Source organism: Prionailurus viverrinus, chromosome A2 (assembly GCF_022837055.1).
Source record: "Prionailurus viverrinus isolate Anna chromosome A2, UM_Priviv_1.0, whole genome shotgun sequence".
Taxonomy (NCBI): domain Eukaryota; kingdom Metazoa; phylum Chordata; class Mammalia; order Carnivora; family Felidae; genus Prionailurus; species Prionailurus viverrinus.
Window position 1 is genome coordinate 16,597,280 of NC_062562.1, and position 27,986 is coordinate 16,625,265.

The window sequence follows — 27,986 nt, forward strand, 5'->3', positions numbered from 1 at the left end:
TTAACCAATTGAGCCACCCAGGTGCCTTTCCCTCTGCCCTCTTATGCAAATAAATTGTCTTCTAACAGTTAAGAAAAGCAGTCAACTGGGTAAATCAGGGTCAGAAAGCTTCATGAGATTTTATCATTCTTAATGTATGATAGGGTTTCTCATAGAAATTCTTGGCCATAGCAATTTCTTGGCCAAGGTTCCAGCCCATTCTACAATTCCTAGGTTCCACCAATTTTCTTTACAAGATTAGATTGGTACACTACCATTTTAACATGGGAAACTATTTCCCACCATGAATTTAAAGAATAACACCAAGCTGACCTAAAGGCCCTTCTCAAATAAAACAAAACGTTAAGGAAGAAAGCCACAGACGCCATCTGCCCTTCTAGGACAATCCTGTGAAGCCACTGCTGCCCAAATTGACTGATTTCTAGGCAATAATGTGGGTGACCTGAAAAACTGGAAAACTGCAGAGGGAGAGAGGGGGCCCAATGTCAAAAGCAAAGGAAATTGTCACATGATGTTGGAACCTACAGAGATCAGTCAGAAGAGCTTTATCCAAAAAAGTAATGGGTAAAAATCACTTCTGTAGGAGGATTAAAGAGAAAGATAAGAAACCAAATTTTAGGAATTTGATGGGAGAATTCTACCAAAAAGGGGTTAATCTAACGGGGTGTGGAGTGGGGCAAACTGGCTAACAAGTGTTCAAACCGTGAAGAGCAGGAGGGTCTGGGAGAAAGGAAAAGAAACCCAAGCAGATGCAGTATTGCCTCCAGGCAGGGGCAGGGAAAGGTACAAGGTCTGAAAGGCCTTCAGATGTTATGGCTGCATCCTGGGCCCCAAATGATTTTCAAGTCGCCTTTCCCCACTTCCCCCAATTCCAGCAGCTTGATTCTGCTGTCTGGGAGCAATGAGAGCCGATCGGACACTCAGAGGGGAGAACTTTTCCCTGGCAGAGTGCTTAGGTGGCCACTTACCTTAGGTTTTGCGTCTTTTGAAGGTAAGGTGGAAGGCCTGGCAGTGGTGGCGGCAGGGCGTTTGGGCGGGGCAGCCGGCACTAAGCCCGCAGTGAGGCTCATGGGTTTTTTATTCGACCCACCAAAGGTGGCGGGAGCCGGCTGCTTGGGGAGAGGAGTGGGCTGAGTTTTGGCTTTCGATGTTGAAGTCTTTGCAGGTTGAGTGGTGGCCAAAGGCTTTAAGTTGATTTGTTGGTGGTGGTTTTTTTTTTTTAAAGGTCAACATCAAACACACAAACAAAAATAAAAACAAATTAAAAAAAAAAGTATAAATTGCACAATTCAAAGTAAAATTATAAGCAATGAGGATCTATGCAACTGAAAAGCAGCATTCCGTTCTTCTGAGCTTGGTAAATAGTGGAAAGAAACCATGAGAGAAAGAAAACTGGGAATTCATTCTTACTGTCTCACAAATTCTAGCAGTTTGGCACCTGAAGACTTAAATTCAGTGACAGCTTTAAACAATTAAGTAGCTTTTGGTGGCTGCTATAATAGTTTTAGGAGGAAAAGCCACCAGCAGGTGATTAAGCCGTTATTATTTGTACCTTGATGAGGCAACATCAGCATCGTTTTAGGACCACACTGAAGTGTGGCATTTCTACTCTGCAGTAAGTACCAGTAAGTGTCTGAAGCCTTGATCCACCTTAAAAATCTGTTTTCCCTTTTCATGAATGCAGATTGCAGAATTTATTTCCAAATAGTTTTGCAAATCCCTTTATTGTTGTTGTTAAGGGAAGCAGAAACACCCTCTACAGAATATTTCTACACATATTCAAGATAATGGGGTCAAGGGAAGAGATTTTAAGGGTTGAGTTAGGCTACTATGGTAAAATAGGAATATAAAATATTTTCTAAGAAGGTCCAAAACTGGGGAAGGACCTACTAATAGCTCAGAAAAAAGAAATTCCATTCACAATCCAAGCAACAGTAGCAGAAGGTATGGTTTTAAAAAATGATATTGGTAGAAGAGAACCCAGCATTCCGGCACGTACCTTTGTTTTCTTCTCTGGGCTTGGTGGGAGCTCCTTGTTTGGAGGGGCGGTGATGTCATTTCCGGTCACACTCCCAGCAGGCCGTCCTTCTTCAGGCTTACTTATTCCTAAGAGGGGGAACAGTTATGCTAAGCAAATGTTTTTCATACCCATTTCGAAAATGCAAGTCTTAGTGGAGACAGACACTGACTAGCACTTCAATCTGAACAAAATCCACAGGGCTGTGCTCTGAAATGTGGATAAGACTCCCGAGTTCCTCTCATTGTGTCAGGACCGTTTCAGATTCCACAGATTCAGGCAGCCTGTCCCTGTGGAGAAGCAACCTAAGTGGGATTTGCACAGATGACCAATGGAAGGAAATGGCCCTTAAAGTTTGGTTTCCCTTCCCTGGAGACCAGCAAAGGGGCTCTGTCACCCAACCACTAACTCCCGGAGCACACAGGGGACAAAACCCTCTTCTACTAGAGTTTATCTCTTGGAATAAAGGTTGCTGAAAGATCGGATAAGAGCCAGAAGATCACCCAATGTCCTCCCCTTATTTCCTTTCCCTGTAAAGCACCACTTTATGGAGGATGTGAGATTAACTTGATCTGGTTCTAGCAGTGACCCAGATTTCCAATAAGGCCGAGGAGACCCATGAAATCAGACCCAAGGCCAGAAATAGTCTACCACCTAAGGCTATATGCCCAGCAGCACCACTGTGGGGACGTAATTCCAGATTTCAATAGGGCTACACCTGAAAGCATTAAAATACCATGAAATTTATAACCTGGGTGTGGGAAAGACCTTTCAAACTGGCACAAAATCCAGAAGCCAAAGAAGATCAGTCTAAGGAAAAAGTTTCAAAAACTTCAACGACCACAAAAAAGAAAGAAAGAAAAGAAAAGCCAAAAGGCAAATGATAAACAGGAAAAAAATTTTGAACCTCACATCAAAGACAATGAGCTTATTATATATAAAATACTCCTACAAATCGCTAACTTCTACAAAAGCCAATAACCCACTGGAAAAATGGCCCAAAGGATATGAACACAGTTTACAGAAAAAGAAATACAAACTGAAATACAAACTGAAAATAAAAGATGCCCAATTTTTCAGAGAAATGAAAATTAAAACCACACTGAGATGCCATTTTTAACCTAACATATTGTCAAAAGTCCTAAAATGTGAAAACAGCCAATGGGGATAATATGAGGATACTTGGGGCTGGTGAATGTGTGGAATGGTACAGTTCCTATGCAGGGCAACCAGTGTCTCTGAAAACTGTACTGTAAATTCTAATCCAGAAATTCAATTTCCAGAAATTTATCTTAGAGGTATATTCACACAGCAGCAAAATGGCAAATGTATAAGGCCTTTCATCAGAGCATTGTTCCTAACAGCACAAAATGGAAACAGCCAAAGTCTGTTAATAGAAAAGTGGTCAAAGCATCATGGCAAAGTATCAGATAATCTCAGCATCTGAAAACATAAAGCATGACCGATACGGAATCATCTCTATTAAGTGAAGAAAAAAGGAAGGTGCAGAATAGGAAGGCAACATGAAACCATCTGTCTAGAGAAAGGAAGGGGGCAAAATAGATTTCTAATGCAAATACACTTGTACATGCATTCTAAAAACACCTTAATTTGGGGAAGGGGGAATGGGGCACAGAATTAAGAGGGCAGGAGGCTTTATTTTAAACATTTTAAAACATCATTTTGAAGTAATTATATTGATTAAAAGTTGCAAAGAAATGTACAGGGAGGTCCTGTGTACACTTCCTCCAGCTTCTCCCAGCGCTGACACCCTGCATTAGCACATTACTCTATCAAAACCAGGAAACTGATATTGGTACAACCCATAGAGCTTGCTCAGACGTTTCCAGTTCTACATGCAGCACTCATTTGTGTGACAGTGTGTGCGTGTGCACATGCGCACATATGCGGTGCCATGCAATTTTCGCACGTGGAGCTTTATGTAACCACTACTAGCAATCAGGACAGATCAATGTTCCATTAACACAGGCTCCCTCCTGTTACCCTTTTATAGCCACCCCACCCTCCCTTCCTTCCTTTCCTAATCCCTAAATCTCTGGCAACCACTAATCTGCTCTCCATCCCTATAATATTATTTCAAGACTATTACGTAAATGGATCATACAGTATGTTACCTTTTCTGTCTGGCTTCTTCCACCCAGCATAATGCTTTTGAGATGTTACAACAACTGGTGTTGTTGTATGCATCAGTAGTTAGTTCCTTTTGACTGCTGATGATATGCCAGATATTCCATGGTACAGCTCTAACCACAGTTTAACCATTCGCCTGCTACAGTTACAAACATTTATGTACATTGAAAAAAAAAAAATTAAAAAAAAAAAAAAAAACTTCAGCCAGGTCACGATCTCGCGGTCTGTGAGTTCGAGCCCCGCATCAGGCTCTGGGCTGATGGCTCAGAGCCTGGAGCCTGTTTCCGATTCTGTGTCTCCTTCTCTCTCTGCCCCTCCCCCGTTCATGCTCTGTCTCTCTCTGTCCCAAAAATAAATAAAAAAACGTTGAAAAAAAAATTAAAAAAAAAAACATTTATGTACAGGACTTTTATTAAAATAGTGTCACTGTTAGTGTATGGACATGCAGTTAACTCCATCCTGTGACTTTGCTGAAATTACTTATTACTTCCAGGAAGGTGTTTGTTTTTTTTTTTTTCTTGGTAGATTCCTCAGAATTTTCTATATAGACAATCATGTCATCTGCAAAGAGAGCCAGATTTCTTTCTTCCTTTCTAATCTACATGCCCTTTTATTTCCTTTTACTTTATTGTGCTAAACAGAACTTCCAGTATTGGGTTAAGTAGGAGTGATGAGAGCAGGCATCCTTGCCCTGCTCCTAGTCTTAACAGGGAAAGCACTCAGTATTTCACTACTAAGTATGATGTTATGGTAGGTTTTCTGTAGGTGAGGCAGTTGATCAAGTTGAGAAAGTTCTCCCTCTTATCTTTGATGAGTGTTTTTTCATAAATGGGTCATGAGTTTTGTTGAATGCATTTCTGCACTTATATGAATTTTCTTCTTCAGACTGTTGATATGGATAACCTTGATTGGTTTTTGATTACAGGACTAGCCATGTAGATCTGGAATAAATTCCACTGGGCTGTTGTGTATAGGTAATTTTATATATTGCTGGACATGTTAATATTTTGCATCTACATTCATGAGAGATATTGGTCTGTAGTTTGTTGTATACTGTCTTTGTTTGGTTTTGGTATCAGATAAATACAGACCTCATAAAATGAATCAGAAATATTGCCTCCTCTCGTATTTTCTGGAAGAGAATGTGTAAAATTGGTGTTAATTATTCTTTAAATGTAGGATGAACCCCTACAGTGAATCCCTCAGCAACTTTTTAATTAAGAATCCAATTTTATTAATGGTTATTCAGGTTATCTATTTCATCTTGGTTGAGTTTTGGTAATTTGTGGTTTTCAAGGAATTTCCTCTGAGCTGTTGAATTGGGAGTGTAAAGGTGCTTCTAGTGCTCACTTGTTATCCTTTTAATTGCCATAGTGATGTCCCCTATTCCTGAGGTTAGTGGTTTGTGTCCTCTTTATCTTTGTCAATTTTGTTGAAGATTTACCAATTGTATTGGTATTTTTTAAGAACCAGCTTTTGGCTTAATAAATTTCCTTTGTTGTTTTCTTGTTTACAATTTCACTGATTTCTGCTTGGTTTGGACTTATTTGTTCTTCCTTGTCTAGTTTCTTGATGCAGTAACTTAGGTTATTGATTTGACATCTTTTTTCTAAGGTAAGCACATAGGACTATAAATATCCCTCCCAGCACTGCTACAGCTGCATTCTACAGATTTTGAGATGTTCTATGTTCATTTTTATTCAGTTCATTTTATTTTTAATTTAAATTTTTATTTATTTAACATTTATTTATTTGGGGCAGGGAGAAAGAGGCCAGGAGGTGGGGGGGGGGGGGCAGGGAGGGCGGGCGATGGGGAAGAATCTCAAGCAGGCTCTGCACTATCAGTGTGGAACCGACGTGGGGCTAGAACTCACAAACCATGAGATTATGACCTGAGATGAAATCAAGAGCCAGATGTCTAACCAGCTGAGCCACCCAGGTGCCCTTTAAGTTTTTATTTTAGTTCTAGTTTGTTAACATACCAAGTAATATTAGTTGCAGGTGTACAATTAAACATTTCCATACAACACCCTGTGCTCATCACAAAGTTCATTCTATTTGTTTTTTAAAAATTTTTTCCTAAATGTTTATTTTTTGAAAGAGTGCGAGAAGGGGAGGGGAAGAGTGGGTGGGGGACAGAGGATTTGAAGCGGGTTCTGTGCTGATGGCAGGGAGCCCAATGTGGGGCTCAAACCATGAGATCGTGACCTGAGCTGAAGTGGGACGTTAACTGATTGAGCCACCCAGGAGCCCCAAGATTTTTAAGTAATCTCCACACCCAACATGGGGCTGAAACTTACAACCCTGAGATCAAGAGTTGCATGCTCCACCGACCAAGCCAGCCAGACCCCCTCATTTTATTTTTAATTTTTCCTGTGATAACTTCCTCTTCAACCATGGACTATTAAGATGTGTACTCTAGGGGCGCCTGGGTGGCGCAGTCGGTTAAGCGTCCGACTTCAGCCAGGTCACGATCTCGCGGTCTGTGAGTTCGAGCCCCGCGTCGGGCTCTGGGCTGATGGCTCAGAGCCTGGAGCCTGTTTCTGATTCTGTGTCTCCCTCTCTCTCTGCCCCTCCCTCTCCCCCGTTCATGCTCTGTCTCTCTCTGTCCCAAAAATAAACAAACGTTGGAAAAAAAAAAAAAGATGTGTACTCTAATTTCCAAATGACTGAAGATTTTCCTGTGGCCTATTATTGGTTTCTAATTTGATTCCATTATAGCCAGACAAAATATTCTGTATGATTTTAACCTTTTAATAAAGTACTGAAGTTCATTTTATGGCCGAGGATCCATCTTGGCAAATGTTCCATAGGTGCTTGAAAAGAATATAGCCACTTAAAAAAATTAATGTTAACATGATATATCTTTTTCCATCTTTAACTTTCAATCTACCTTCCTTAGGACTGACATACATTTATTTCTTTCTTTTTTTAATTTTAGAAAGAGTGCACACGCTAGTGGGGAGAGGGGCAGAGGGAGACAGAGAGAGAGAGAGAGAGAGAGAGAGAGAGAGAGAGAGAGAATCTTATACAGGCTCCAGGCCCAGCTCGATCCCACGACCCTGGGATCATAACCTGAGCCAAAATCAAGAGTCAGACGCTTGACTGACTGAGCCACCCAGGCATCCCTGATATGCATTTCTTGTACACTGTGTGTACTTGGGTCATTTTTTAAAAATCTACTCTTCTAATCTCTGTCTTCAATTGTAGTATTTAGACTATTTGCATTTAAAGTAATTACTGATCAGTTAGGGTTTATATTGCCATTTTGGTATTTGTGTGTTTTCCCCCCTCTAGACTTTAATTTTAATTACCTGGAAACAACATAATTTAGTACCAAATGTTTAAGCATCCATTATAATTGCTAAACAGTGTAATCGGCATTATTCAAATCTGATCAGCTATACAAAACTCATCAATCTTTTCTTTAGAAAAAAGGTGGTAGAAATCCCAAAGAACTAGTTAAAGGTCACCTTTACTCATCTAGCACCATAATTCCAGTCTTAGTCCGTCTCAAGCGGCTGGAAAAGAGGAAGGGAAGAAGTGAGGATGTTGGAAAAGGAGAGTTCTTAACTTGTGGCCCCATCTGTGCTCAGAGGCAGCGCAGGTTCGAGCAGAGAGGAAAATCTCTGAGGCCGGAATTTAAAACGAAAGCTTTCGGCTCAGATGGTAAGGAGGCCCTCCAGAACAGCAGAATCAGCAAATCCAGAAGGCAGTGCTGGAGTCCGCCTCATAAAGCAGGGGGCTTCTTCTTGTATCCAAGTCCTTTTTAATTCCTTCAAGTTTTTAAACCAGGTTTGCTATGTCATGGTTCTGGACCAGATACATTCCAACTAGGGGGCCACACGTAATTCCAAGCAGCAACTGGAGCATGGTGTCAATGAGGAGGGCACAGAGGGCGGCTCTGTTTTTTATTATTTGTTCTCTCTGTTTCTTTTGCCTTCCTGTGGGCTACTTGAACATTTTTTAAAATTCCACTTTTATTTTTTAATGTTTTTGAGTGTACCATTTTACTTACTTCTATTTAGGATCTTTTATCCTCCCTGCTTTTTAAATGTAATTTCTTAGGTATTTCCTTCTCAGACATCGAGCACCACATCAGATGGTACAATTTTTGCTTCGGTCATCAAATAAGATTTTTAAACTTCATGAGGACAGTCTATTTATATTTACTCCTATTTTTACTCATTCCATTGTTCTAATTGCTTTTTCATTTCTGAAATTCCAAGCCTCCTTCTGTTATGATATCTTATTTTATTGGAAAGCTTCCTTTAGCCACTCTCTAAAGGGATGTCAGCAAGCAAAAGTCCTCTTAGTTTTCCTCTTAGAATGTCATTACTTTCCCTTTTTTCCTGAAGGATGGTTTTGCCAGATATACAATTTGCAGTTGACTATTCTTTTAACACTTGAAAAACGTTGTGCTACTTCCTTCTGCCCTCATGGTTTCCGGTAAGAATCACAACGCCATTTGAACGGCTATTCCCCAATACAGATATGTTAGTTCTTTACAGTTGTTTTCAAGATCTTTTTTCTTTGTCTTCAGTTGGCAGAATTTAATTATAATATGTCTTGTAGATTTCTTTGGGTTTTTTCTCTTGGAGGTTCATTCAGTTTCTCCAATCTTTAGGTTTATATCTTTTGACAAATTTGAGGTGCTTTCAGTCATTATTTCTTCAAATAATTGTTCAGCCTCACATTTTTTCTCCTCTCCTGGGATTCCAGTGATACAAATGTTAGATCTTTTGTTATTGTTATAGAAGGCTCTGAGGAGCTGTAATTTTTTCTATTTTCTCTCTTTTGTTCAGATGGACTAAATTCTATTGATCTGTGTTCAAGTTCACTGATTCTATTCTCTGACATTTCCAGTGTACTGTTGAGCCCATCAGACATGTTTTTTTATATGATTGTTGTATTTTTCCTGTCCATAATTTCCATCTCCTGCTTTTTAATAACTTCTATTTCTTTGCTGAGATTTTCTAGTTTTTCCATTGTTTCAAGACAATCCATTATTGCTTGTTGAAGCAATTTTATAATGGCTGCTTTACAATCCTAATTTTGTACGATATCAGGTAATCATTGTTTAAATTTAGTGTGCATGTTCTGGCTGTAGTTTCAATAACAATTTAGTCTCCAGAGCCCTTGTAATGCAACTGTGGACTGCTGTGTTCTTCTGGCTTCATGAGAATGTCACTCAGTCCCGGCTGGTAGTTCCAGCAAGGGATGAAGCCACCTCCCTGGGCCAGATGGTTTCACTAGGTGAGGGTTGAGTGATGCCAGACCCACAGAATGCAGAGAATTTCTCCTGGCCTGTTCTCTGGCTGCCTGGTGCTGGCATACTTCTTGTTCGATCTCTGCAGGTGCCACTGGGAGCAGGAGGCACCCACCTGGCCTTTTGCTGCTGGAGGGAAGGGTGTATAGGAGGAAACCTCCCAAGGTCCCCTTCTGTTCCTGGATAGAAGGCTAGAAGACATCAGGCCTATAGGTGTCACTGGTGCTGTCACCTGTGGGGGACTAGGGATAGATTCTCCTGCCAGTGTGGATGGATTATATTTTGCTGTCAGGTGTGGAACAGGTGACAGGTGGGCCCTCATGAGCACTGCTCAGCAGGACTGAGCCTACTACTGCTGCTGGATATGAGTAGGGGAATATGGCTTCCCTTTCCTAGTCTTTTGGCAAGAGAAAGTAGGCTTTTTATTCTTTCTTTTTTCCCTTCTCTTCGCCTTTCTTTTCTCTTTCTTTTCTTTCTTCTTCTTCTTCTTCTTCTTCTTTTTTTTTTTTGGTGGGGGAGGCTTGGGGCGGGGAGGCATCTATGCTTGTTGGCACTTCTGGGTTGCAGGCACTCTCCAGGGCCCAGACCTGGGTACAGGGGAGATTAGAAAGAAAACCCTTGGGGCGCCTGGGTGGCGCAGTCGGTTAAGCGTCCGACTTCAGCCAGGTCACGATCTCGTGGTCCGTGAGTTCGAGCCCCGCGTCAGGCTCTGGGCTGATGGCTCGGAGCCTGGAGCCTGTTTCTGATTCTGTGTCTCCCTCTCTCTCTGCCCCTCCCCCGTTCATGCTCTGTCTCTCTCTGTCCCCAAAAAAATAAATAAACGTTGAAAAAAAAAAAATTTAAAAAAAAAAAAAAAAAAGAAAGAAAACCCAGGGGTCTCAACGCACACTGTCCTTCCTGAAGCCCTGAGTTCCCTACCCAGTCCATCCTCTCCTTTCCACCTTTCAGATTCCTTTTATAATTGTCTGCTGAATTCTTTTCAGAGTATTTAGCTGTACTTAGAGGAAAGAAGCAAGAAAAAGTGAATCAAGTGGTCTTGCCTTGGTAGGAGATTTTCTAATTTATAGCAGTTTGTACTTTTTGATGTTTGAAACTCTATGTATTATGAGTCAAAACTGAATTTGCTTAGTTTTAAAAATATGAAGAAAGAAAAGAAAAACACACAAGGTTGGTGAATGTCTTTTTTTCTATAGCAAGCTGAAAGAACATCTTACCAAATGTGTGATATGTTGCCATTAGCCCCAGATCACTATGCACATTTTTCAGCAGGCCCAGGATTGTTCAGTAAACATCTACACAAAGTCCCACTGCCTATGACATAAGCATGCAACACCTCAACCTACATCGCTGCCACCCAGTGAAAAACACCTGACGTACACAGAAGCAGAAACTGCTACCTCCCTCCCAGACGGTGCTTCTCACCATGGCCCTCCACCTTTTGCTCAGGGGTCTATGCCAGCCAATTGCTAGAGACCACTACCCAAATGTCCCTACAGTTTTGAAAAATAATGCTCAAAACAGAACTTGTAACTGCTCCACAAAACTACTTCCTTCTGTTGGATCTTTCCAGTATCTGCGTTACTACCTGCTGGGAAACCCAGGCTCAGTATAACAGCACTAGCTTCGACTCCTTTCTCTCTCTCTCTCTCTCTCTCTCTCTCTCTCTCTCTCTCACACACACACACACACACACACACACACACCTTCCACATTCAGTTTTCAAGTTGATTTCACCTGTTCTATTTCCCCATTCATGTCATCAGTATTTCACTTGCAACGACTACATGAGACAAGCTATTATTGTCACAAGGATTTCTGCTTTCAATCCTCTGTTTTCCAGTTCATCCTGTCTACTGAGTCATCCAAAAGCTGACTTTGGGCCACTTCATTGTTATAGGCAGCCAGCAGTTTTTTAAAACATCTTAAGGGGCATTTGAAGTTTGGGTTCCAAATAATTTTCTAGAGGTGTTCTCCCATTATTTCTGGCCACATATGTATGGATGGCTTTGACGTGTTTGCTCAACCCACATTCTTTTCCCAAGAAGTCTCCAGGTGAATGAGGTGATCAGATATAAGGGATGTAAGGTAGCATAAAGTGGGGCACAGAGCCCAAACCATGGCAACCCAGTGTCTGTGTGGACCAGAGTCACCAAGGAAAGAAAATGTATGAGATGGCAGAGAAAGCAGTTTCCAGCAGGGAAGGGAATGGAACACAATGTTTAGGGTAAAGCAAATGTCCTAAGAGGCATATAATGGCTGCAGCCCGACTACGCTTCCTGCAATTGGATTCCCTGAGACTCCCTGTCAATAAACACCTTTTTATAAATTTGAGTTCCTCTGAGTGTGTTTCCGTTCTTTGAAATTAAATAATCCTTACAAGAGTACCCTATGAATACTGGTCATTGTTCTTTTACCTAACAATGAGCTATCTAGGCTCCCTTACGTGAGTCCCTTTGCCTGGAAGGCTTTCCCTTGCAAAGTTAGGCACCAGGGCTTCCGAACCACCTCCTCCAGGTAGTTTCCATGATTCACGACTCTCTCACTGCTCCATTCCCCCACCCCAATTTGATCATAACTTGCTTGAGAATGTGGGCAATATCCAGCGCCTAGACAGTGACTGACGTATCGTAAGCATGAATCTTTATCTGTGTTTATCTACACAGCGCTTAGCAGAGTCGACACTTAAACATTTTATTAGGTGCACACATTAGTGAGGTTTGCAGGTTACTTGAAATTTTTTCCTGCCACCATGAACTTCTGTTAGTGTGAACTAGGATAAACTTGCTTTGAAATAAACAAAAATCTGCACTCATTACCACCTAGAAGGTAGAGGGCACCAAACCGGGAACCAGCCCATCAACAGCAAGACGACAGAACCCTATTCACAAGGGGCTTACAGTTCTGCCACAGCTAGAAGTGAGCAACGGCACAGAGTATCTGCGTGCTTGTCATCCTGGAGACATACATCACAGAGGAAATAGGAAGCTTATAGGAAGCTTCTTTGTCCACCTCCATTAAAAAAAAAAAAGCAACCCCCCCCCCCCAAAAAAAAACCCCCAAAAAAACCCCGTTGGTCTTCTAGGGCTTTTCCACTTACCCTTCCCCTGGAAAATACTTGAAAATGAGTAAAAAACTTCATGAAAACGTACCGAGAGGAATAAATATTAGGAGGAGAGGCGATTTTTTACAAACAAAACACATGGTTTAAATCCCCATGAACCAGCTTGTGAATCAGAGTCCTTTGTGCTCAAACTGGACTGGGAGGAAAACCAGCTTTTGTAGACCACCAACAATAAGCTCCATGGGGGGCTGGGGGGTGGGGAAGAGGAGGGCCAGGAAGAAAGACACAGAAGGCAGCCACAAAGCCTGTGACATTTAGCGGTTTATTAAGTGCAAGTCTCTCCTTCTCTCTCCTTTCCCTTCTCCCCACAAATTCTCCCCACCTGCATGCAGAAAGAGAAGACTAGAAGCAAGACTGGGTCAAACATGAAGAACAGGAAGAGAATATTAAATAGCCAGCTTTAAAAGGCTCTTTTTCCACTTGAACAAAAGTAAAATGTTCTCACAAGCGAAATGGAAAACAGAGCTTGCACCCAGGCTGTGCTACTTAACGAGAGGAGGTTTAGTGCTGATACGCCCATTGTGAGTCCACACAGTGGCGGATTTTCAAGCAAGGAAATCAATCAGTTGTGATTGGATGATTTGGGGCTCAGGAATCATCTGGTTCAAGCCAACAGGGAGCTGAGGGGGTGGCAGGATGGGGGATGGGGTGGGTAGGGTGACATGAGGTCAAGCAAGGGGTCTATTTCTTATGTCCACCACCCTCTGACCCCATCAGCCCACGTCCTCAGTCCCCACTATCCATCATGCCAGCAGACATTCAGGCTGACCTAGCTGGATTCACTTTGTCTGCTTTCTCGCCTCACTCCCGGCAACCTTCCAATGCAAAGAATTCTGCTTTCCCCGGCACACAGACTCCAGCGGTAATAAAGCCGCCTAACGCTCCTGCCGGTAATCTGTCACTTTGGTTCCCTCCTTGCTGTCTGCTTGTTCCCCATGGAGGCAAAATTTAGAAACATACCATCACGTGGGGTCTCTTCACACAGGAACGCTGGAGTGCTCTGGGTTGCAGTGACCTCAATTTCTTTCTTCCCTGCCAGAGCCGTCTGTCCTGGCTGTTTCTCACCTCCTTGGCAGACTGGGGAGCATGAATCCGTTCTGGTTTCACTAACATCTTCATGTCCTTTTTCCTTGCTGCTTACTTCAGGAATCTGCTCCAGCTTACCATGGAGATGCAATCCAGTGGTGCCCAGTTCCTTCTTCCCAGAGCTGCTGCCGCTGCTGTTGCTGATGGGGGTCAGTTCTTCTTTCTTCTTGGCCACAGGTTCCTCACAGATGAAAGGAGGTACCTCTTCAGTAGATGGGATGGGCAGCTCCCCAGGGATCAATTTGTAGCTAGCTGTCTGTTCCTCAGCCACCGTCATGGAGCGCTTTATGGCAGGAGCCCCCAGTTTCCTGGGCGTAGGACTTGGCATTGGGCTGCTGGTAAGAGGCAGCAGGCCAGAAGAAAGCTCTTCTCGGGCAGGGAGTTCAGGATATTTCTCTGCAAGGTTGACAGCTGGGGGAACCGAGAGGTGAGAACATTCAGACAGGGCCCGGCGCATTGCTTTTTTCTGCTGGGGTACTTGGTTGAGCAAAGCCCCCTCTTCGGGAGAATTCAATTTCTCCAGCTCCTTCTCGTGGTCTCTGTCATGAGAGCTGTCATTTACGTATTCCTGGGTGAACTCCACCATAGTGATCGGTGGAATGGCAGTGGGTGAATGCTCAATAGTGGGGGCTGGGCGCGCTATAGCCTCAGATAGTGAGGGCTTACATTCGAGCAGCCCAGAGTGATCATTCACCACCCCAGGCACCCGGCAGCCAGCAGTGATGCCATTCTCCTTTCCCGGAGTTGCTTCCCTCAAGCCCTGAGCCACTGGATGAAAGTTGGGGTTCCAAACACTGGTTTCTTGCTCAACATCCCGGGTGGGGATGTCAGCAGCCCCAGGGAAATCCAGATCTGGCTGGCTCTTGGTCTCTGGCCCATTCTTCCCTGCCACCTTCCCCTGAACTGTAGAGGCTTTGTTCTCATCTGGCCCCTCTCCGGGTCCCACACGGAACTCAGCTGTCTTCTGGTGTACCGAGTTTCCCTCCAAGGAATGGCAGGTTTCTGAAATCACATACCTGCTCTCAAGGTGACCCGAGGTTGCCTGACACTCCTCGTCCTGCACCTCAATGCTGAGCTCTTTGTCTAGCTTCCCCTCAAAGAAGCAGAGCTTTTTCTGCTCCAGGAAGCTGGCATTCTTCACAAGCCCGTCTTTCAGCTGCCCGTCCATGCTGACGTTCAGTCCGATTTCATTCAGTTTGCCCTCTGTCCTCTGCCACTCAAATCCAGCTTGGTCGATTTCTTTTGGGGGGTCCATTCGGCACTCTGCAGGCTTGCCCTTACAGAGCTGGCTGTAAGCGGCAGTGCGAGAGGCAGGCTGCTTGTCTGAGAGCGACATCGTCTCTTCGACTGCTCTCCCCCCTCGCTCCTGGAGCTCTAACACCACCTACGATCACACAGAGCTGGCAGTGACATCACACCAAGTCCCCAGTATTCATGACAAACCTGTCTTCCCCCCAAAGATCCTCTCTCCTCTAGCAGCTGGGTGCTAAATGTATTTACTAGTGTGAAAGAAAAGAACGAAAAAGAGAAAGGAAAGAACCTGCTACTTTCTGCACAAATGCCACTGTTAAACTGGAAGTGTAATTTCCTGTTAGCTAGCACTCTGTTTAGATCTGCAGTTTATAACACGGTATGGTGCCAATCTGGGTACTGAGGATAGTAATTACTCCCGCTTTTACTGATATAGATACATGTATACCCACACGTTCACTTATCTGACACTATGCCCACACTTCCTCATTCACCCACTCAAAATACTGTTTTAAAAATAGTCAAGACTCATTTGCCAATCCCCAGTCATAACCATTAAAGAACAATGATTTCAGAAAATGGCTCAAAATTTCACTTAAAAAAAAGACCTTACTATAGTGTCAAAATTGGAGGCATTCATTTCTCAGAGCATGAGTGGGTTTGCTGTCACAGCAACTCACCAAATTGGCTTGAAAACTGATTTGAGTGGAGTCCCCAAATCTCAGTGAGAGCTTCACCTGTAGTTCTGTACTATGGAAGAGTTTAATAAAGGGTTCCTCCCAGGATCTCAGCAATCAGGGCTTTGGAGACATGTATTCTAGTTACAAGACATTTGAGTGACAATATACCCCTTGCACTTTTACTTCTGACCCTGCTCCCCACCAGTTCCCTGGACAAGCCGGGTCCGTGTCCCCCCCCCACTGCACCAGCCCTGCTCTGTCTAGCCAGCCGATTGCTTAGTTGCCATGTGAACACACTGACCTCTGGAACACAGGGACTCTGGCAATCTGTGACACAGCCCCCTGCCCCTGTTTAATCCAGCACAGTCCTTTGCTGTGCTGGCCTCTGAGCTTGTTAACTGTACATTCAGGACTGAAATATCCAGAAAAGAAAATTCTTGGGAAAAAAAAGTTACACTGAGAAGACAGGCTGTATTCTACCTTAAATTAAGCTGAGTTTTGTTGCTTCACCTGTAAGTCACTATTATGCGCTAACATAGGATACTCCAAAATATTCTATCAAGGAGGAATACACCAGATGCCTTTTTCCAAGATGAAGAAAATTCAGGCTGGATTGTTTTAAAGCCATCTGCTATCAACTACACTGATCTGGCTACAATTTTTTAATAATTCTTTTAGAAAAAAGGGCAGAGGGAGGCAAATCATAAGGGATTCTTAAATATGAAGAACAAACTGAGAGCTGCTGGAGGGGCTGTGGGTGGGGGGGATGGGTTAAATGGGTGATGGGCATTAGGGAGGGAACATGTTGGCATCAGCACTGGGTGTCACATGTAAGAGATGAATCACTGGGTTCGACTCCTAAAACCAAGACACACTGTATGTTAACTAACTTGAATTAAAAAAAAATTTTAATGTTTTATTTTATTTAAAAAAATTTTTTTAACGTTTATTTATTTTTGAGACAGAGAGAGACAGAGCATGAACAGGGGAGGGGCAGAGAGAGAGGGAGACACAGAATCTGAAACGGGCTCCAGGCTCTGAGCTGTCAGCACAGAGCCTGACGCAGGGCTCGAACTCACAGACCATGAGATCATGATCTGAGCCGAAGTTGGCCGCTTAACCGACTGAGCCACCCAGGCGCCTCTATTTTATTCTTTTATTTTATATTTTATTTTATTTATTTTATTTTATTTTTGAGAGAGAGAGAGTAAGCGGGGAAGGGGCAGAGAGACAGGGAGACACAGAACTTGAAGCAGGCTCCAGGCTCCCTTGCTGTCGGCACAGAGCTCAAGAGGGGGCTCGAACCCATAAACTGGGAGATCATGACCTGAGCCGGAGTCGGACACTTAACCAACTGAGCCACCCAGGTGCCCCTAACTAACCTGAATTAAAAAAAAAAAAAAGAAAAAAAAGTTCAAGTTAAGATTGCTCTCTTTGATCTATAAAATGTGATGAGATTACCAAAGCCCAGCCCAGGAAAGTTTCCTTAACTGGAGCCTCTGTCTCCAAGTACCCTTTCTCTACTATTCACATTACTCACATCACTTCTCTCAAGTCCCCAACCGTAGTGCAGAAGCCAACTGTATACGCTTTCTGCATTAACTTCAGTACGTAACACTGGGCTATGTTGATGGTCAAGAGTGGCAGGGTTGAAAGCCTCAAAAAATGTGCTTTTCCATTTAACCTCTGTCCTGAACATAAACTGAGCCTCTCCTTCCTCTTGACCTTAAGTAGTTTAACACCAATACATGTCAAAGCCAACAAAGGTTCCTTGGCAAGGAACCAGTGTCACCTTACTCTACCACAAAGGTCATGATTCTACTAAGTAATTAGGGAAAAAGAAAGATGGAGAGTCTTGGGTACGGAAAGGCTTAGTGATAAAATATAGCTGAATTCTGGCTTTCTTATCTTTTTATACATACAAGTGAATAATACAATTATGTATGCATAATATAGGATGAAAATTATGAACGCCTGCAGGAGGCTGTTGTAATGCAGTCCAAACATGCCAGATGCAAATCTTAGAAAATGCCTTAGAAATTAGGTATGCCTCAACAACCCCATCCACTGAGAAACTAGTCACTCCCCACCCCTAATACACACACACACAGCGCCTCAATTTATTGACACTTTAAAAAAAATTTTTTTTAATGTTTATTTATTTTTGAGACACAGAGAAAGAGCACAAGTGGGGAAGGAGTGGAGAGAGAGGGAGACACAGAATCAGAAGCAGGCTCCAGGCCCCGAGGTGTCAGCACAGAGCCCGACGCAGGGCTCGAACTCACGAACCACGAGATCATGACCTGAACTGAAGTCGGCGCTTAACCGACTGAGCCACCCAGGCGCCCCAATTTACTGACACCTTCTATCTTTGGTTTGTGGGGAAAAAAATAATTTGGTTTGGAGTCAAAAGACCAGGTTTTAAAATTTCTCTGTGTCATTTACTAGTTATGACTCTGAGCAACACACTTAACTGTTCCTGGCTTTGGTTTGTTCCTCCGTAAAATGAGGGGGGCCCTTAAGGTGCCTTCCAGTGTCACAGTTTTAACACTTTTACGACTCAATGAAAAGGCTGAAACATGCATCAAGGACTCACAGGTCTGTTGCTACGTCCAACTCAGAGTGGTTTGATTTTAACTTGGGGCTCCTGATGGTAGAGGACTACCTAGGGGATGTATGTAGCTGCAAGTCTGACAAGAGGGGCTGAGTTGGCTGCCATATTCTGAAAGGGCAGAGACAGCCTAGGTGAAGAACAAGCATGGACACTTGTTCCTCTGAGTCAAATGATTTTTAAATTTGCGCCCCTAGAGTCCAATGATTTTTAGTTCTAGCCAGCCTATCCAGAGCCTCCCACTGGTACCAACAACAAATGAAACAAACAAATGAAGCTAAGGCAGTAACTATAGTTGTTAAGTCCCTGGTATCTTCAAGTCCCGTGTATCTTGTCTCAACAACTCTATCTATAAATAGCAAACTGCAAACTGTGAGTCAGCCAAAGACCAGGAGCAGGAACCAGGAGAATGCAGCTGGCTGGTCACAAAGAAGCACATATTCTAGACTGTGGTTCTTACTACACATCAGAAATGTGGTCAGCCTGCAAGAAGACAATGTTCGGCTACTGTGCCAAGCAGAGGCCTCAGTGTTCGAGGGCTCAAGAGTCAGAGAGTTGAAGAAGAAATCGGAGAGGTCAGTGGGCAAGAAGTATAAGCCCAGACAGGAAGCCCAGAGTACAGGCGAGTGCCCAAGACATCACGTCAGCTAGATGCTCAAGCTTGCACATAAGCCTGGAGTCACCTAGGGGTCTGGGTTTGAGTACAACAGGAGAACATAAGGCATAATATGGGGATACCCACAGAATCCATCTCTTGTGTAGGTGTGAAGCAACAGAAGATAAAAACCATCTAACAAGGTAGCTAACATAATGTACCCGCTGATGCTAGCTTAAAAAAAAAAAACAAAAAAAACCCTAAGAAAACGTATTCACGTATGAAGTAGGTTTTACCGCTTCCAGCAGGGAATTTGATGTGAAACGATAAAGTATTAAATCCCTGGACTGGAGAATTACTGCATGACAATCCTTCTGATAAAGGTAGGCAAAAATAAACAAACCACCACCACCAAGAAACACCATACAAACGCTAATTTCAATAACACACAAGAGAAAAAGAAAAGCTGGCTCTCAAAATCGGAGAAACTGCCTAAAGAAAATAATATCCTATTCTCCAAGTCTCTTTTAGGACAAAAGCATTTTATTCTGTTTTGAAATTTTTATTATCGTCTTTTTAAGTTTTAATTTGCATTACCGGTGCTCATCACAAGTGCCCTCTTAATCCCCATCACCTATTTTCCCCATCCCCCCCAACCCCTCCTCTCTGGTAACCGTCAGTGTGTTCTCTGTAGTTAACAGTCTGTTTCTTGGCTTGTCTCTCTCTTTTTTTCTCCTTTGCTCGTTTGTTTTGTTTCTTAAGTGGACAAGGGTCATTTTATAACAACAATGCTGCAAGGACAATGACGTATGTGCTACGGTACAGGATCCGAACGCTGGAACTCCTCTAACTTAATCTTCTCAATTTACAGAAGAGCAAACAGGGTCCAGAGGGGGGAAAATGAAATGGTTTGCCTAAGATCAAATGGTGAGCTAATGGAAAAGCCATGTGGAAGATGCTTGGTCTTTGACTGACAGGCTTCCCACACAACTGAGCAAAACTACATCTTAGTCACTGGATGCCTCTCCTTTTCATCGTTTCTTTTTTGCTCAGTAAAGTACTACAGACTTTAATTTACAATTTTTGTGATTAATTCAAAGCTTCCAAAACTAGTATACAATGTGTACACATGTGGTATACGTGTATGTGTGTTTGGGGGGCAAAACAAGCTTGAAATAAAGGAGACAAAGAAGCAACTGCATTAAGATTTAGTGTCCATCTTATACCTTTATCATGGTATTGTTTTCATTGTACAAAGAATGAGGAAGGTGTGAGCAACTTCTTCCTTAGTGATCTCTGGTTATTAGTGTCCATTCTGAGAGAACTTAAATTTACATTAATGGTTTTTCACAGCTCCTCAACACTGTGAGCTTCCCCTTCATGGTGCTTCTGCATAGGCAGGCAGGTCCTGCTTCCATAGGAAAAAGTAGAGATCTAGAGGTTTTTACATAGGGAAGGGGACAGAGTGGATTATAGTTTGACTACACTATTGTTTTTGTAACACATACCAAGGAAGAAATCACAGGGAACAAGAATTAATGGGTTTAAAGATTGCCAAATGAGGTGAATGCTATCTGGCTCGTGAAAAAATGGGGAAAATCTAGGACAGACTAATTAGTAAAAACTGAGGCTCTGTCAGTGCTCTGGTCCAATTCAGAATTATAGACAGAGTTTCACTCAGGAATGCACATTCCCCCCCAGGAGACAGCTGTGGCAAGGAACTCAAATCTCCCCAGCTTCTGTGATACTTTATCAGGCTCTTAGATGACAAACTTACATGATACCTTAAAAGGTTGAGCACATCCAGGCAAAAAGAAATTAAATCTACTTAAGAACCAGAAGGCTTCAATTCTAGACTCAGCTGCCACTGGAATTCCTTCCTCTTGGTTCCACTCCTACTCCTTCAGAACCCACTTAAATGTCACCTCTGTGAAGTCTCCCAGACCCCTACCCCCAAATCGGCTCGTTCATGTTTTTACAATATCATACTTGCTCACACTCTATTTGGAAACTACACCATAGTCGTTTACTTATGTGCCTTTCCTGGGAGCTACCGGAAGGCAAGAAAATGAGGAGTCCATCTTTGCCATGGTGGTGACCAGCAATCTGATACAGTACGTAGGCTCTCAGAAAAGTTCTGCTTAGCGGAAGGATGAATGGATTCCTTGAATACAGACTCTATAATTTGACTTGACCCTTCCCATCATTAAACTCATCTAGAGAGGTTCCAATTTGGAAGGTCCTTTGGGTTAAAGATTTTTAAGTTCCACTCTGAGTCTAAGGAAAGTACACAGATACACCCATGTGTCTGGTCAGTGGTGGTTTCTAAGGCTTTATTTATTTATTATTTAATTTTTGACACTTAGTCCTTTTTTGAGAAAGACAGTGTGAACGAGGGAAAGAGAGAGAGAGGGAGACACAGAATCTGAAGCAGGCTCCAGGCTCTGAGCTGTCAGCACAGAGACTGACGTGGGTCTTGAACTCACGAACTGTGAGATCATGACCTGAGCTGAAGTCGGATGCCCAACACACTGAGCCACCCAGGTGCCCCTCTAAGGCTCTTTTATGAGACCATATAACGACATGTCTAGTCTCCAAGGGTGCTGGCACAACTTGCAGGTCTCTGAAGGTCTCTGATCTTAGCAGACGTACCGGCAGATGTTTCTGTTTTCGTCTGTACCTTCAGCTAGTACCCAACCTGTTCAGGGCCTTGGTTTTGATACGTTCCACAACTGGTTTCTCTGCATCTCTCCTAGTCGTTACCAAGGCAACAAAACTACTTTCCAGATTGACCAAATGTTCCCTGATATTGTCTCCAGAAAACAATTTCTAATAAATTATCATTACAATGACAGTCAATAATTCCACTGATTACAATGACTGATACTCTTTACTAATAAAACCTGAAGGTTACAAAGTTGCAATCTAAGTTTCTTACCTGAAAGTAAATAATGTTTGTGTTTATATACATATATATATACGCACAATCATCTCAAAGCCATATTCTACTGAATTTCAGAAATGTTTCTTAGTACATATTTAACTCAAGAAAACTGTGATTCTCCCTAATTGAGTTTCCAAGATTGGGAAATAGATAGGATTTAAAAAAAATGAAACCAGCAATCTAACTTATATGACTCCTGATAAAAGTAATTCACCTACTGGGACCCAAAAAATGGAGGCCTGGCTCCTATCACAAATCTAGAGCCAAGTCAGCCTGCACTTTTGGGAAATGCCTGTCAAGGTAACCTAATATATACCAATCACAAACCTCCAACTCTGCTTTAGTTAGCTTACCTTACCCTAGAAAATAGGACCTGCTAGTTTTATAAGGAAATCCCCAACCTCTTAGTCACTCATGCTGTCATGCAGTGCCTCTTCTAATGCTCTATAAAACTCGCTCTTGCCCCAAATTCCTCGGGAAAAGTGCACCTCTGCTTGTTAGGCACTGTACTCCCCCAATCCATGGATTGTTTTCCTTTGACTAAAGGACATCAAACTCCTATCTAAACTGGATTATTTTTGTCATTTGACGCCCTTAAGCATTAAAATGTTTATAGATGAAAAGTTCCCCAAGAAGTATGACTTGGAAATTCTAACCCTTTGTTCTTTTAGCATAGTATTGACCTTCCCATGGCCTCAAGAAAGAAAAGAGAATCATCCAATTAAAATAGGTAAACACCCCCCGTCCCACATCACTTCCAGCATAAAGTCTAATATCCTCTGCTTACGGAGGCAACAGACAACTCCCAGGACCCTTTGAGAGCTTGTATTCCTTCTCTCAATCTCATCTCAAAATGTTTCACAGATCTCCCTGCTCCCCAAACTTGACTTATATGCCAGTCACTCCAAAATGTTTGCTACTCCTTAAATATTCCAGGCATTTGTACTTCACTATGCCTTTACGCAGTCTATCCCCTAGAATGTTTTACCTGACCTAGCTCTATAAACTCTTAGCTCACACTGTATTATAAAACTTCTCTCATTAGAGTAAAATTATGTTTGTGTTTATCTCCCCACTCTAGAATCCTGGAGAAGCAGAGAATGTGTCGTTAATCTACCCTTAGAATGTGGGAGTAATGTTACCTGGTGTCTGTTGAATGAATGAATGAATGAATGAACGAATGAAATTACTAAAAAGTCCAAATCATTTTGAGTGTCCACTATTCACAGTGTAACAGGAACATTGTATGATAATTAGATTTTTGTTTAACTTATACAAATTATCGGGGTGCCTGGGTGGCTCAGTCGGTTAAGCATCCGACTTCGGCTCAGGTCATGATCTCACGGTCCATGAGTTTGAGCCCCGCGTCGGGCTCTGTGCTGACAGCTCGGAGCCTGGAGCCTGCTTCGAATTCTGTGTGTCTCTCTCTCTGCCCCTCTCCCACTCATGCTCTGTCTCTCTCTCTGTCAAAAATAAATAAACATTAAAAAAAAAATTTAAACTTATACAAGTTATCATTGCTAAACAGTTTAAAAATTACCAATTTCAACCTGCTCACAGCTGAGATGGCCTGCATTAACATTTTAGGTTAAAAAGAAGAGGTAAGGGATGGGGCCCTGGGCGGGGGGGGGGGGGGGGGGGGGACGGGGCGGGGCTCAGGCGGTGAAGCATCTAACTTCGCCTCAGGTCATGATCTTGCGGGTTTGTGATTTTGAGCCCCGCTTTGGGCTCTGTGCTGACAGCTTGGAGCCTGGAGCCTGGAGCCTGGAGTCTTCTTTGGATTCTGTCTGTCTGTCTGTCTGCCTGTCTCTCTCTGCCCCTCCCCTGCTTGCACTCTGTCTCTCCCTCCCTCAAAATAATAAACATTAAAATTAATGTTAAATTAAGTGTAAATTTTTTTAATAATAAAAAAATAAGAGGTAAGGGGAATAAAGGGAAGATCTCTTTATTGTCCACTTTATATTTTACTTTATTTTATTACTATTCTTTTTTAAGATTTTATTTTCAAGTAATCTCTATACCCAATGTGGGGCTCGAACTTACCACCCCAAGATCAAGAGTTACATGCTCTACTGACTGAGCCAGCCAGGCACACCTGTCCACTTCATATTTTAAAGAAATATATATATCTGCAACACCAAAAATCAGAAGCTAAATTGTTTTATCATTTTTTTTTTCTGAATCTGCCAATGCTATTGTCACCAGAGGACAAAAGTGACCAGTGAAGGGAGTGTGAGCGGAAGAACCAACCTCATCAAGAAAAACAAAAAAATTTAGTGTTTATTTCTTTTTGAGAGAGAGAGAGGGAGAGCAAGCAGGTGAGGGGCAGACAGAGAGGGACACACAGAATCTGAAGCAGGCTCCAGGCTCCAAACTATCAGCAGAAAGCTTGATGCAGGACTTGAACCCACAAATTGTGAGATCATGGCCTGAGCCGAAATCAGACGCTTAAGCAACGGAGCCACCGAGGTGCCCCACCAACCTCATTTTAAAGTAGAAAAATTAGTATCTGCTGGACTCATTTCAAAGAATATTTACATGCACTGGGTCAAATGAGGCAAACATTAGCACAGGTTCTTTGAGGGTTGAGAGAGTTTAAGAGTGCTGAACATATAGTAAATTTAAAAAAAAAAAAAAATGATGGCTATTTGGGGCACCTGGGTGGCTCAGTCGGTTAAGCGTATGACTTCGGCTCAGGTCATGATCTTGGGGTTAGTGAGTTCGAGCCCCGCGTCAGGGGCTCTGTGCTGACAGCTCAGAGCTTGGAGCCTGCTTTGGATTCTGTGTCTCCTTCTCTCTCTCTGGCCCTCCCCTGCTCACGCTGTCTCTCTCTCTCTCTCTCAAAAATGAATAAACTTAAAAAAAAAAAAGTCTGACTGTTGATTTCAGCTCAGGTCATGATCTCACTGGTTTGTGGGATCGAGCCCCACACCTCAGGCTCTACACTGACAGTGCAGGCCTTTCTTGGGATTCTCTCTCTCCCTGTCTCTCTGCCCCTTCCCTGCTTGTGCTTGCTCTCTCTCTCTTTCTCTAAATAAACATTTTTTTTTAAATGGTAGCTATTTTTAGTTGTATGACATATACAATTTTCCACTACATTTCTTTAATAAACAGCATTTAAAAAACCAACAACAGAGAATAAGCAGGTAAATGGGAAGAAAGCGGTAAGGAAAGGAACTATAGGAAGGACACTATAGTTAAGAAGAAATATTACTTAATCGATACTTTACCAGTTGTAAAACTGTAGCAAGTTTTAAGATTACAAATGTAATCTTCTCATCTGCCGAGCATATTTTATTTGTAAAACTGTTAGGATTTGGGGTTTATAAATTACTTCAAGTTTCATGCCAAGAGAACTTCCCACCATAAACCGACGTTTCCCAGCTGTTGGATGATGGGCTCAGGCAAACTAAAGAAAATGAAGCCAGAAAAAAGGAGGCTAGGTTCTAACTTTGGCAAAGGGAAGGGCCTGTCTACAGGGATCCGTGATAACTATCGCACTCAGGGAACAACATGCCAAGTGCACAGTCACTCACAGCTCTACCTGGCTGCCGGTGAAGTGACAGCATTGACTAGAGTCCAGTAGAGGGAGGCTCTTTCAAACTGGCTCTTCCATTCACAAAAAACAGTCCCAAAGGAAGTCCTTTTCTGCCAAGGTGAGCTCAGATTACCTGAAGTATCACAATCCTCCCTGCCTAGAACAACATGCAATATATGTGAAGAAGCCCTCTGGTAAAGTTTCCCTAAACTTGAAAGTGGCATGAAAAGATAAAAGGAGAGGGAACACTAAGCCAAAAGAGACATTAGCAGTCTATTCACTCTCCCTACTTCCAAAGAGGGTTAAAACTCACAAAAGATAATTCATTTATAATTTTTAATATGTCATCAGGCATCATATGTATGTAAAGCTCAATACTATGTGTTAGGGAAAACACATGAATAAGTCAGACACATTTTATTCTGCCTGGAGAATAAAATGCTAGACCGAGTCAAAAGACCTAGATCCCAATCCCAAATTAGCCTCTGATTCAAAATGTATGTCCTCATGAGGTGTTTCCACTTCTCTACCTAAAAAAGTACTTACTTAGTGCTTAGACATTAAGCAAATATAATGACTAATTTTCCACCTTTTTCTTTTTAAGAACCTAAAACTTCTGGAAGGTTCCTCTGAGAAAAGAATGAGAAAATGACGGGCCCTAGAGTTGGAAAGACTTCGGTTCAAATTCTGCCTCTGCCACTATACTATCTGCATGACCTTAATGTGGAGAGTCTCCATTTTTCTCATCTATAAAATGGAGAGAATACTACGTAGTATTGTTTTGTGTGTGTGTATGTGTGTGTGTGTCTACTTACCTACCTACCTACCTATAGATAATTAGGCACATGATATTAACAGATGGTAGTTACTATTAATTGCTAGCAATCTAGGAGTAGGCAGTTAACACGAATGATCTGAAGTGAAAAACAAAGAAAAAATATAGTAAGGCCAGGCCTACAACCAGTTGTGGATGAAACATCACAGCCTACACGGAACCGTGGTAGTTGGGTATGAGGGGCTACCCTGCCCCGTCCCCTATCACAAATCACTATACTCCCTGTTCCACTCAGTTTCCTGCCTCAGACTCCAGGCTTACTTGAAGCTCTGTATCTGCACATTCTCCTGCTTCTTGGACACCTTAGAATAAGCGTCACTAAGGGCGCTGGGAGGCTCAGTCGGTTGAGTTGGTTAAGTGTCTGACTCTTAATTTTGGTTCAGGTCATGATCTCATGATTCGTGGGATCAAGCCCTACGTCAGGTTCTGTGCTGACAGCAGGGACCCTGCTTGGGATTCTCTCTCTCTGCTCCTCACCCTCTTGCACACTCTCTCACTCTTAAAATAAATAAACAAACATTAAAAAAAAAAAAAAAAGAATAAGCCTTACTAGAAAGATACAAGATCTGCAAGAAGAAAACATCAAAATACCAGTGAGGGACAAGGACATGTAAACCTAAACATGTGAAGTCACTGAACATGGCATGTTACTGTGTCGTTGGATAGAAAACCTCACCATACAAGACAACAACTCTCCCCCGATAACCGATACATTTAATGTGATTCAAAGAAAAACAGTGACTGGATTTTTGTTTTGTTTTGTGTTTTTACAAAACTATACAAGTCAATTCTCAAATTTTTATGTAGTAATAAGCAAGGAGAGTCAGGAAAACTCTAAGAAACACTAACAGGGTGAGGAGTGGGACTGGACTAGACCTATTAGATATTAAAATATACTATGAAATATGAAAATATACTTTTCAACGAGAAGACCAATGAATCAGAAAAGAAAATCCAGAAATAAACCAACTATGTACAGGAATTTAGAGCACGACAAAGGCAGCACTTCAGTGGGAGACAGATTAAGACACATGTTGGTGGACAACCGAGTAATTCTATATCACATCTCATAAATACACACACCCACACGCCAGGAAATTCTAGATTGATCAAAGATTCAAAATGTGAAAAACTAGAAACAGAAATTATTTTTAAAATCTCAGAGTAGGGATGGTTTTTATAAACTCAGTAATACACAAGGAAGCCCCTAAATAAGTAAAACCCAAAATAAATCCACGCCAATAAATCACTGTTCACCTGTTAGATCAGCACACAAACAAAAAATGTGCACTAGTGGAGGAAGGCCAGAAGAGCAGGTACTGGTATACACTGAGGGTGAGTACATCTCTGTGGCCCTGTGGGGAACAATGTGGCGACACCTGTCAAAATTACGAACACATTCTTTAAACCAGAGAGTCTACTCCAGAGGTCCCTTTTATTACACAGATGTACTTGCACAAGTATGCAAGTATGACATTCTGTATGTACAGGGACAGTCTATGCACCTTGTTTCTAATAAAGAAAAACCAGGAGGGGTGCCTGGGTGGCTTAGTTAGTTAAGTGCCTGACTCGATTCAGGCTCAGGTCGCGACCTCATGGTTCTTGAATTTGAGCCCCACACTGGGCTCTGTGCTGACAGCACGGAGCCTGCTTAGGATTCTCTCTCTCCCTCTCTCACAAATAAATAAACTGGAAAAGACAAAAAAGAAAAGAAAAACTAGGAAACGCTTAGATGTCTATCAATAAAGAAGTGATAAAATACATTAGGATATATCCACATGATGCAATACTATACAGCTGTTAAATAAGAATGAGGTCCCCTTCTTTGTACTGATTTATAAAGATTTTTACAATAACTGTTAAGTTTATAAACCAAGGCACACATCAG

At 42.4% G+C, this 27,986-nt stretch overlaps 1 protein-coding gene across 8 annotated transcripts in view; it reads right to left on the reverse strand.

Moving 5' to 3' along the window:
* The window catches only part of MAP4 (microtubule associated protein 4), a 211,019-nt gene that overhangs the window by 19,898 nt on the left and 163,135 nt on the right, over positions 1-27,986 (reverse strand). For all 8 annotated transcript variants that reach the window (XM_047846610.1, XM_047846601.1, XM_047846627.1 and 5 more), the window contains 2 exons: positions 2,000-2,106; positions 969-1,184 (listed from right to left, as the gene is read on the reverse strand). In XM_047846610.1, the coding sequence (XP_047702566.1) occupies positions 969-1,184; positions 2,000-2,106 (323 nt within the window). The remainder of the gene's footprint in view (positions 1-968; positions 1,185-1,999; positions 2,107-27,986) is intronic.